Source organism: Lolium perenne, chromosome 2 (genome assembly GCF_019359855.2).
Source record: "Lolium perenne isolate Kyuss_39 chromosome 2, Kyuss_2.0, whole genome shotgun sequence".
Classification (NCBI taxonomy): Eukaryota; Viridiplantae; Streptophyta; class Magnoliopsida; order Poales; family Poaceae; genus Lolium; species Lolium perenne.
In genome coordinates this window covers 60852614-60864022 of record NC_067245.2, presented here as the reverse complement: position 1 = coordinate 60864022, position 11409 = coordinate 60852614, and the positions used below count along the sequence as shown (strand labels likewise).

Sequence of the window (11409 nt, the reverse complement as noted above, 5' to 3'; positions counted from 1 at the left end):
TCGCAAAATATTGAAATCACCCGTTAAAAGTATAGGCAAAGTCTCATGCTCACACATACGAACCAATTCAGATAAAAACTCGGCTTTATGGTTATCTTGGGCTGCGCCATAAACAGGTACCAAAACCCATTCAAACCCATCAAATTTTGATCGAATATGAAGCTTTACACAGAAATCCCCATTATCAACTTTTTTAACACTAATCGTTTGTGTGTTAATACCTACTAGTATTCCTCCTGATCGTCCATGGGGTGGCAAACAAAACCAAGTGAAATGCTTACCCGCCGCAAGATATCCAAAAATGGCACAGTAAATTTGGATCTTTCTGATTCTAGTAAAGCTATAAAATCAAGAGAATAATCCCGAATTGCCTCTTTCACAGAAAGATGCTTACCCGGATCCTTGAAACCTTCGCTATTCCAAGTTAAACCTCTCAATCCCTCCATTGATTTACTTATTTTTCCTAGTATATTTAATTCTCTCACTTCTCCTAACCTTAGGTCTTGTCATAAGACCTTTTTTCGTTTTTTTTGCTTATTTTTTTATTTTTGGCAGTAGATCCTCCACATGGTTATCATTTACCAGTCCCTCATGCTCCTCTAAATCTTCACATAAAACAGAAGCTCTAGCTACAGCAAGGCAGTGAGGAATGTCTTCATTAGATTTCTGTAATTCCGAGTTGTTTAGGAAAATTAGAGATCGCTGTTCCTCAATATATTTAAGCAATTTCGGTGCCTCAATTTTTTGTTCATGTGTATCACCCATAGATATTCCAATCCTAGCTGCATTATCAACTGTTTGCTTATTTGTAAAAGACATGAAAGATAAACGTGAGGGTTTGGGTGTACCAAAATTTTGTGGCTCGTCACGCTTTTGGGAAATCATCATTGCCCGCTCCATTTGAGTCGGGTCCGAGTTTGGATGTGCACGAAGGCGATCACTAGACCTCAGCCCCATCTCTGATCCATAGTTGATCCCTCCAAAAGCAATAACCTCTTCCATATTTGGCTTGCTAGAATCAATATTTGCAGACACCTTTTGATCAGTAGAAATATTAACAAAATGATTAACAACATTGCAATCAAGTACATGATTTAAATCAGTGAAAGGTACCTTTGACACTCCACCAGGAGATGCTATACAATTAACAGCATCATCCCCCAGACGAATGATCGACGTCGCCTCTGCATGTGTGATCGACGTAGTGGCATGCATAATGGGCTGGCCCAAACTGAAGCCCACAGATGGCCCAGGCGTGGCTGCACCCATATTTTCAGCATAGTCATGTACCTCCATTGCATGTTTGTCCGATGAAAACTTCCCAGTCGAATCAAAGGTCTTCTCAGACAAATTGATATCAAGTGGAGGAGACATCACTCCACTTTGAGAATCCCCGACAGAAGTGAATAGAGGTTCATACCGTATAGCATCCACGGATTTCTTGCTAAACACCACCAGTGGGAATCTGATAATATTTTGATAGATTCAAAAGAACCGAAGTTAGGCCCAAAAGAAAGAGTATTTCCTTGTATGTGAGAAGCATCATTCCATTGTTATCCATGTTGTCATTTTGTTCCATCTCGATATTACTGTCACTTCTTTTCCCATTAGCCTCATCATTCTCCTTAGAACCATCATGTTCCATATCACCATCTCCATTTGGAGCATCATCCATGTGCACATCAGCCCCTAGAGCAGGGTTTAAACCTTCCACCTCGAATCTTAATCTATAAAAATCATCCTTCATCCTCACATCCATCTTCTTAGGAATCAAAGTAGGATCAAGACAAGTAATGAGGATTCTCAGTACCTCATTAGCACGTGTGAACTTCATGTCAATACCTCTGGTTTTTTCAAACAAAGTACCAAGAGCCCATAATGCCAAGTAATCATCCAACACATTTGCTGGAATATCAAAAATCCTCACCCAAACATCCTGGGCTCGCCAAAGCCGGTTCAACCACCCTCTTCCAGAAATCAAAAGTCATCGACACCTAAGTGTTGGGTACATTGAATCTGTCACAATGCTGAACACGGACTAGTTGACCACGAGAAATTGTTACACGACCCATGTGTGTGTTTTCCAATCTAGGCCTAACTGAATCAGACAAAGGTGTATCCCAAAACATCAACACCTCATGTGCTAAACCATACATGGCCATAGTTGGTTTAGGTGCCACCAGAAGTGGACAATTCCTTGATTCATGGTCTGGGCTCTGACAACAATCACAAATCTGAGCACTGCAGTCATTAAGACAATGTCCTGGTTTCCCACAACGAAAACACCGGGATCCCTTCTTCTTCTTAGCCATGCAATAGTAGTCTCATATACTACATCGGTACGATGGATGAGCTTATTATTTCCCTAGAGTTTGATTGTGTCTTTTGCTGTGCATATTCAGTTCGAAGTCCACTTTCCTGTTTGGTTCCAAGGTTCTTAGGCAGCCTTGAGCTTGTTAGATCCACCTGTTAGGAGAGGAATAGATCTGAGAGTGGACATATTATACTTCTAACTTGATTAATTCATGTGTCTCATCTGTTTAGGTGAATGATTTATTAGTCTCATTTAATCTGTGTGTCGAACAATTTACGAGTCTCGTCTAAGAAACTGAACATCCTTTGTAATGCAAAGAGCAATGCGGTACAGGCTGCACAAGTGACAGGCTAGTCAACCATCTTCTAGCGCTCAGTGCAAAATACGGGTGATAGCCCTCCTATGGCAATGGTGGAATGCTAGAATCAAGAAGAACGCTGCTGAGAAGGAGATGACTACCGGCACAGCAGATACTACAGTTTTTGGGTTTTAAAGTTTCAGAAGTTGCTGAAGCCTGAAGGGGAGGTCGCTTGATCGGGAGATGGCTTGACACGTTTTGCTGAAAATGCTTTTCATATTGGAAAGCGTGCATCCAAGCGATCTAGGCGGCGAGTCATTTTGGGCATGACAACACCCAGATCGAGACGGACTGCCAAGTTCTTGGTTCAGGACCTCGGACTATGATTGATCGACTCATATATGGAGTCGTGGAGTACACCAGATGCTGTTTCGTTTAAATTTTGATTCAGTTTCGGTTGGTTTGGTACTTGGAGTTGGACGTGAGTACATGTGTTTATTTCGCTGGTTCGTATTCGGATTTGGATTCGAGGCGATGTCGGTGGATTAATTGATTGATTTATTTTTGCATCGGTTTCCAACCACAGGCTCGGAAGCTCGAAAAAGAAAATGACTGCAGGCTCGAGGGTCGCTCTGTAGAAGAGTTGAGGTGAGAGGGAGGGGATCAGCACATCAGACCAGACCTGGATCGTAGGTGTGTATAGACAGCAACAAGCTCAAGGAGGGTGCCGAAGCGGCGTTCCGATGTTTCCCGAAAGGCCAATACCCTCTCCCCCATTCTTCTGCCGCGGAAAAGATGATGCGGCACGTAACCCTAGTCGCCACACTCAATACCCTCTCCCCCCATTCTTCTGCCGTGCACGTGAAACCAAAGTTACCACATCATTTCGTGCCGCTATGCTAGGCCTGATCGAGATCCTTTGGGCATCAGCGAAGCTCCACCACCTCTCAACCGACAAAAGCTTGTTGGGAAGTTCACAATCGATCCAATCAACCTCACATATTCGAAGTCCTTCCAACACCGTCCGGTCATCTCTAGCCACAAAAACCCCTCCATTGCAAATGTGGCAAGTCTCTAGTCCATGGACCCCTCTCCATCTCCCTCTCTCTCGGCAGCCTCCCCGCACAAAACACCATCGTTTGCCACCGCTCGGCATCATTGCCTGCATCAGACCAGTGGTCAATAACAAATGGCGCAGCCCCTATTTGGTGCCCATTAGTCGTCAACATCCAACATGCTAGCTCGCGTAGACCCTCTTTGCCCTCCTTTGTCGTAGGGTTGGTTGTTAGGAGAGCAGCCAGCCATGCTGACCAAGCACATAAGTTTAAGGAGAATTGTAGGCCGGCAAAAAAGTTTTCTTAGTTTTTACTATAGTTATTTAAAGAATTGATAGAAATAAGATTGCATCCAATAGATTTGAACCCCTCTGTCTCCGACATGGACCCAGTAAAATTGAATTCTCCGTGAAGATTGTAAGCATTATGAGAAATACAAAAACAATAGGTCGAAATGCTTGGTGTAATAAGCTCTATCTCAACATGTCAAAATTATTCATGCATAAATAAATTTTAATCGTGTAGATATGTTCACGGTGATCTTGATACGTGTGTGGTACCCTATTTTACATCATCTACGATGGAAGTGTGCTCTATTTTACATCATCTGCTATGACAAAAAGTGTTTGATGTTCTAAAATAATTTCTAGGTGCCTTAAAATACATCATATATTCGATGCACTTTTACATTTCAAACTCACAGTACATTGGATAGTAGTACATTTATGGCCAATTATGTCAAAATTATTTCATGATAAAGGCATATATTTACTTTTGCCTTTTGTCATGTTATCTTACCATTAGCTGTGCATTCATTAAGAAGATCCAAAGATAATAATGTGTCTTATTCCTGTGGTTGGCAATTTAGCACAGCTGGCTCATAGGCCGGCGAGGCCACCTTGGATGGGCAAGCGGTCCAAAGTCCAGGATCTGCTCTACACTGTTAACTTAAACATTGAACAGTATTAAGTCCCTTCTAAAATATAAGTATTTTTAGCTTTCCATAAATGTTTATATTTCAGGAAGGAGGTAACGTTTATGTTTCTTAATTCCCGCATTGGAAGTTGTACGTTTATGGTGAATAATATAATTGAAAAAAAAAATGCCGCAAGACACTTCTTTTGTTTATTGCTAGCATAATAAAGTATGACCAAGACTCGTTCGTCTTCATTAAGGAAATCCATTTATGGCGCAAATACACCTATCACAACAAATTTCATCTCCCATTGTCACTTCATAAAGAAAATCCATTTTAGCAGCGTATCACAAAATTTGATCTCCCATTTATGCCTCAAGATTTGCCTCATCTTACTACATAGACCCACCAAATTAAAGCCTCACGATTTGCCCACGGGATCTTACTACATAAACCCACCAAAAGCCTCAAGATTTGCCTCCTCTCCATTCTCCCCAAACGAGACACCCAAAATGGCATCGAGGCTTCTCATCCCCATCCTCCTAGTGCTCCTTGTCGTCTCCCACGTGGCGCTCGCCTCCATCGTGGAGGAGACGTGCGCGAAGGTGGAAAACATATCGCTCCGCAAGGAACTGGAGGCCGTCTGCGTGACCACGCTCCAGGCGGCGCCGGGGAGCGCCACCGCCGACACACACGGGCTGGCCGTGATCGCCACGAACCTGACGCTGGTCAACTACACGGCGGCGGTGGCGACGATCAAGGACCTGCAACGGCACGGCGGCTGGACGGACGGCCAGCAGGCTGCGCTGGCCACGTGCCGTGAGCGGTACACCGAGGCGCTCAACGCGATGCATAGCGCCATCCACGCACTTGCCACGGGGCAGAAGCAGGCATACGAGGACAACATGATCGCAGCCAGGAGGGCCTCCACCGACTGCACCGCTGCGGCCATGGCCGCGGATAAGGAGGAGTCGCCTCTGCGCAAGGTGAACGCCGACGCCGAGCACCTCACCGTCGTGGCCATGGTGATCTTTTTCTTGTTGTACTTGTAGCAAGCAGGATACCTGTGGATCTTGCCGTGTGACCTGTGTTAGATAGATCGATAGATCTATGAAAATAAAAACAGTAATTGAATGTGTGATTTGATTGCCTTGTGCCATTAATTTCATGTTTGTAATATTGAGATTTAGCTGTCTCCTTCGTGCTTCCCGTGAATGATAGCGGCTATCGTTACAGCTTCAGAACTTGACAAGTTTCAAGTCCAACTAGACGCAGACGCAGCGCGGAGCTTTACAGGTCACAAAGGCAAAAAGAGCGGTCTACAGGCCCACGTGTCTTGAAGCTAAATTCCAGTGTTGCATGGATAGAGGATTGTGGAAGATCGCTAGTGGAAGGCCGGAGGAACGTGAGCACTAGAGGCCATGCCCTTTTTCTTCTCTTAGCGGGGCAGCTCTACATTTTCTTTCTTGCTCGAGCCGGATGATGATAAATGACGTACAAAATGAATTGGAAAAGGGATGACCCAAGAGCACAGGAAGGTAACTTAGCTTCAACAGGAAAAGGGATGCATCCTCCTCTGACTTGAAAGCCATTCCAATTTTAGGAACAAGTTATTCAGAACTAGTACCATGGACCTACATTCAAATATATTTAAACTTAATTTCTACGAATAAATCATGACATTGTTTGCACCAATACATAGATCAGTTTTGTACCTCATTGGAGTTTGCCATTGTAGATGAAGCTTTCAAGGTGGACAGATTTGAGCTCGATTCGATCGCCGTGAACGTGGAAGCCCGTACATCTGGCGCGTGAATTGTCTTGTCGCCGGCAAGGGGCGACGAGGTGGCCATGGCAACATGATCGTGGGATGAGTCTACTGTGAAGGAAGAAACCGGCTGCGCGCCAGCGGCAGCAGCGTTGTACTGGACATTGGAGACATCGGATCCTGTGTCCACCTCACCACCAGCAGTAGCGGCGTTGTGCAGAACATCGACGGTATCGCCTCCTGTGATCACCTCACAACCAGCGACAGCAGCGTTGCACTGCACATCGGCGATCTCAACTACTGTGGTCACCTCCTGATCGTTGGACATTAGCACTACAGCTGCGGCAACGTCTGATTGCCAGACGGCGGAGCTAGCTGCGGTGGCGAGTAGTTTCCAGATCGCTATTCACCTGGTTCCGTCTTTTCTCTACAATAGCAATCTATTTTAGTTATCTATTTTCTTTTTGAGAAACACAGTACAACGCAGACGCTCACATACACGCGCATACACTCACCCCCATGAACGCACACACGCACACCCTACCCCTATGAGCACCTCCGAAAGACTGAGCCGGCGGGGATCTTGAAATTGACGAAGTCACCACTGGCGCCTCGCTGTCGACGGGAACGTCGCCTCCCACTGAATGAATATTCCGCCTTAATGAGACACACAGATGTCAAATCTGAGATTTGAACTCTGGTGGGCTGGGGGTACAACCACCCTCCTAACCACCCAACCTCAGGTTGGTTCTCTCCAGTTAGGGTTGCTACTTTGTGCATTACGCACAAGTTGATCGGGTGTGCTTTACTTTGAAGTCATTGCACTTTAGTTATCTATTTTCGTTCGTTGCAAGTAATGAGATCTTCCAGATTGTCCGGCTAATATGAAGGCCTACGGATAGAACGTACGTATCATCCTTTTTTTTCCTTTCGATACGTCCAGGTACAGCACAGATACCTATTTACTGATGAGGGGATTCTAGGCAGCTTTAAGATGCGTGCGGAAGGCGACGTGTCACAATCTAAAGAGGGGCCCTAAAAGAGGCAGCGTGCGGCCCGTTCCCAGCAAAAAAAATTCCCATAAATGACATACAAAATGAATTGGAAAAGGGATGACGCAAGAGCTAGCACCGGAAGGTAACTTAGCTACAACAGTCAAATAATTGTGTCATCTTCCAAAAGCATTCTGTCATCTTCCAATCTATTCATCATTAATTGTGGGAGCTCATTGGAAGTATTCGTCATTAATTATAGCATGTTCAGCCTTTCAGGCATCCATACATGCCAACCAAAATCTATTGAACAACAAGCACATCTGTCAACATTACGAACATCGATCCCAGTCCCATTGCTTCTCTTCACTCGTGAACAAGCTGCACACCAGTGCGACATACAGTTTCAGAAAAGAGGCTTACCAATGGTCGGAAACATTTTGATAAGTGTTGACGCGTGTTGCATGGCTGATGATATCTTGGTTCGAATTGGTAACTTTCTTGGTAATCCAGCGTGTGTTGTTCATTCCTCCTTATTATCTTCACATGCATTCATTTGCTTAAGGAATTCAATTTTATATTTGCAAAGAATGGGACTTCACTATCGTCATTTCATTTGTGCCTGGGCTGCCTCTATATCGACAGGCCAGTTACAATGTAATAGGCTCACTTTCGAAGATTTACAGTATGATAGAGCCCGATTGGCGCATCAATCTGTTTCTCTTCACAGTAAGTTGAATGCTGAGCAGCTGCTTATTTATCATGAAATTACAGGTGCTCCGTGCAGGCGGAGGCGGCACCGACCATGGTCAGATGGGCGAGCTCCGTCTGGGCGGAGGCGGCACCGACCATGGTCAGATGGGCGAGCTCCTTCTGGCAGAAGACAACCTTGAGCTCGCGGGGCGCGATGCAGCTCTGTGGCAGTGGCTCACGGTCGGTACCGTTGACCCGCGTCAGCGGGCACCGCCGCTTGAAGTACCCGGGGTCCCCCTTGCACGCCACCATGACGCCGCAGTCGTCGAATTTGACCTGATCCACGGGGCACCCGTTGGTGAGGTTCAGCGGGCAGCCCAGCGCCGGGCACTGCCCGCCGCCGCTGAACAGCGGGGTGACCACCGTCGCCAGGTTGAAGCCGTCCTCGAGGCTCACGCTGTACGTCGCCAGGTCCTCGGTGGAGTGCACGGCCAGCTGCACCACCGTCCTCGGCGGCGACGAGCCCGTGTCGCAGCTGGTCGGCGTCCTGCAGAAGGTGCGCGCCACCACGCTGCCAGCCCAGAAGGTGTCCGGGAAGGGGAAGGAGACCAGCCCCCGGTTGGGGTCGAGGTGGACGGTGTTGTCGGAGATGGAGGAGAAGTTCCCGTTGGGGGTGACCAGCGGGTGCACGGGGAACGGGCAGAGGTTCTGCAGGGTCAGCTTGGTGTCCACCGCCGATGCCGCCAGAGCAGCGGCGGCCGCAAGCAGAAAGGCGAGGGCGAGGCGCTCGGCCATGGTAGCCATGTGCTCTTGTTTCTTGGCTTTGCAGGGGTGGTGATGAACTGGTGATATCGTTTAGGCGGACGTGCAAGGCTGTTTATATAGGCAAGGGGCCGTGAGTGCTATGCGTGTTAGAATAACCGACCATGGAGTTCTACGGTTACTTAGCTACGAAGGAGAGCAGCATCACAATGATTTTTATTCACTCTGCATTCCAGCCCGTATCACCGTATGGATCGATGGATGCCTGGATTGGTCCCGTCATGGCGAGTGGTTACTATTCTTGAGAATGTAGCGTGCTCTTGTTGAGCAGAGGTGCATCTAATTTCTTCCCGGAGGTTACATTAGCTACTTCCGGATGTGGCGTGCTGGTGTTCTCCTGCCCGGTGCATAGCTAAGAGCAGGTCTAACAGACCCCTTAAAAGCCCCAACCCCGTAAAATAACCGCCGATATACGGGGTAGAGCTCTACCCGGCCGTCTAGTAGACCCCGTAAATCAGCCCCCGGTATCGAATTTTTACAGTTTTGGGTACGGGGCGGCTCCTCGCCCCTTACAAGTACAGGGTGGGAGGCTGAATACAGGGCGAACCCCCTAGTCGTGGCGGGCTGAATTTTCAGGAAATCAACTGTTCATCGCGCCGGTCGCGGTCGAGGCGGAGTCGCGTGACGGGGCCGTGGCGGCCGGAGGCCGGTGCATGGCATGGCGCGACGAGCAGCAGCAGGCCGGAGGGCGCGACGAGCAGCGGCAGCAGCCGTGGCGGGCGGGGCGGCCGGAGGCCCTGGCCGTGGCGGGCGAGGGCGAGGGCGGCGGAGGCCTGGCCGTGGCGGGGCGGGCGGGGGTGGCCGGGCCGTGGCGAGCGGGGGCAGGGGCGTGGCGGGCGGGGCCGGGCGTCGCGGGGCGGCCGGAGCGGGAGACGAGGCGGCCAGGCCGTGGCGGGCGTGGCGGGCGAGGGCGGCCAGGCCATGGCGGGCAGGCGGCGGCCGGCGGCAGCGGCGGCGGCCGGAGCGGGGGCGGGGGCGGCCGGAGCGGGACGCGATTTGGCCATGGCCTACAGTGCCCAGAGGTGGAAGAAGAAGAGAAGGAAGATGGGGAATTTTTTTTTTAATTTGGCATATTCTTGGAATATGCTTTTTTACCGTTTAGGGATACGGGTTCTGCTAGCTCGTCCGAGTTTTCGGCCGGTGAAATCCGGATACAGGGCCCTCTACTCGGGTTTTACGGGGCGAAAAAATACGGGGCCTGTTAGACATGCTCTAAGTATGTGAAGAATCAGTATAAACTGGTCACCGCCCAGCCAAACTGAATTCAGTTCTGCGGGGGAATGGAGCTTCCACTTATAAAGTTATCACCAACGCATCATCAGGTTTCTCTTTCTGTACTAGGCACACTCGCAGACCTCAGAGTCATGGACTTATCCTCAAGATATGGTCTCTTGCAGTTATCAACTGTGCTCCAAATTAGTGATCTTGCTATTAAAAGAGCAATCGTCATCCTCGTTGGGACGCAAGAAGGCCTCCAACGTTGCGGCTATTTCTTTATTGATGCCATCCTCATCCTCATTGGGTATGTGAAGAATCAGTATAAACTGGTCACCGCGCACCCAAACGGAAATTCAGTTCTGTAGGGTAATAATCAGGAACCCTTCAAACACAAGGAACAGATCATACATAGGAAACTAATCTGCGTATACGTTTTGGGTTTTTCAGAATGTTTTGAGGATGCACCATGAACAGCACCCACCGTTAATAACTTCGAATAATAAGCACATGAAAAATAAGTGGGTTCAGCCTGAACAGGCATCTTTTCCTTTATCCACTAAGCAGAATGTAAATGTGGCAACTAGCAGAATAACAGGTTTCAGGATGTCACAAGAATATGCTAGGTTCTGATGGCCACATTATGTTTCGAATAGCTGGTTTAGTGACTGAATAATTGTTTACTGGACAGTGGAAAGGGTTATCCATGAATTGAGTATCCGTTGCATTTGGTTGCCTCATCCGGACTTCTGCAATATCAGCCTCGACAAGATTCAATACACTTGTCATCTTTATTTTGGCTAGCAATCCCATTTACTTGGAGGAGCCGAGGTGTTCCTGGTGTGCATCACGAGCACAAAGGAAGAGCACCAACTCCAAGAGATGAGAGACAGCAGGATCATGAAGACGATGTGCACGATGCTAGATCTGCACGAGTTCTTTGGTTACTTAGCTACGAAGGAGAGGATCACACTGATTTTTATTCACTCTGCATTCCAGCCCGTATGGATCAATGGATGCCTGGATTGGTCCCGTCATGGCAAGAGTGGTTTCTATTCTTGAGACTGTAGTGTAGCGTGCCCTTGTTGAGCAGAGATGCATCTAATTTCTTCCCGGAGGTTACATTAGCTACTTCCGGATGTGTTCTCCAGCTGGTGCATAGCTATGCTTCTTTCACATGGCCGGAGTGGTTCAGACGATATATCTGATATTAGTGATTTTGCTTGCCCGCGCGCCGGGTTCTTCCTCAATGAAGAATACTTACTGACCATGCATTTCTATCAATTTTAGGAACAGACAAGAACCAGTAGCACGTTTCGCGGTGCTGGGGACAAAA

The 11409-nt window shown here is 47.9% G+C and overlaps 2 protein-coding genes across 2 annotated transcripts; one reads left to right on the top strand and one right to left on the bottom strand.

Annotated features, from left to right (window-relative positions):
• Positions 1-5078: 5078 nt before the first annotated feature.
• Positions 5079-5712, top strand: LOC127332734 (uncharacterized). The gene has a single exon (XM_051359064.2). It carries the CDS (start codon positions 5096-5098, stop codon positions 5633-5635), a length of 540 nt encoding a protein of 179 aa, XP_051215024.1. The 5' UTR covers positions 5079-5095; the 3' UTR covers positions 5636-5712.
• Positions 5713-7936: 2224 nt separating this feature from the next.
• On the bottom strand, positions 7937-8908 carry LOC127330031 (osmotin-like protein). The gene has a single exon (XM_051356394.2). The coding sequence runs from the start codon at positions 8838-8840 to the stop codon at positions 8112-8114; it is 729 nt and encodes a 242-aa protein (XP_051212354.2). The 5' UTR covers positions 8841-8908; the 3' UTR covers positions 7937-8111.
• Positions 8909-11409: the final 2501 nt, after the last annotated feature.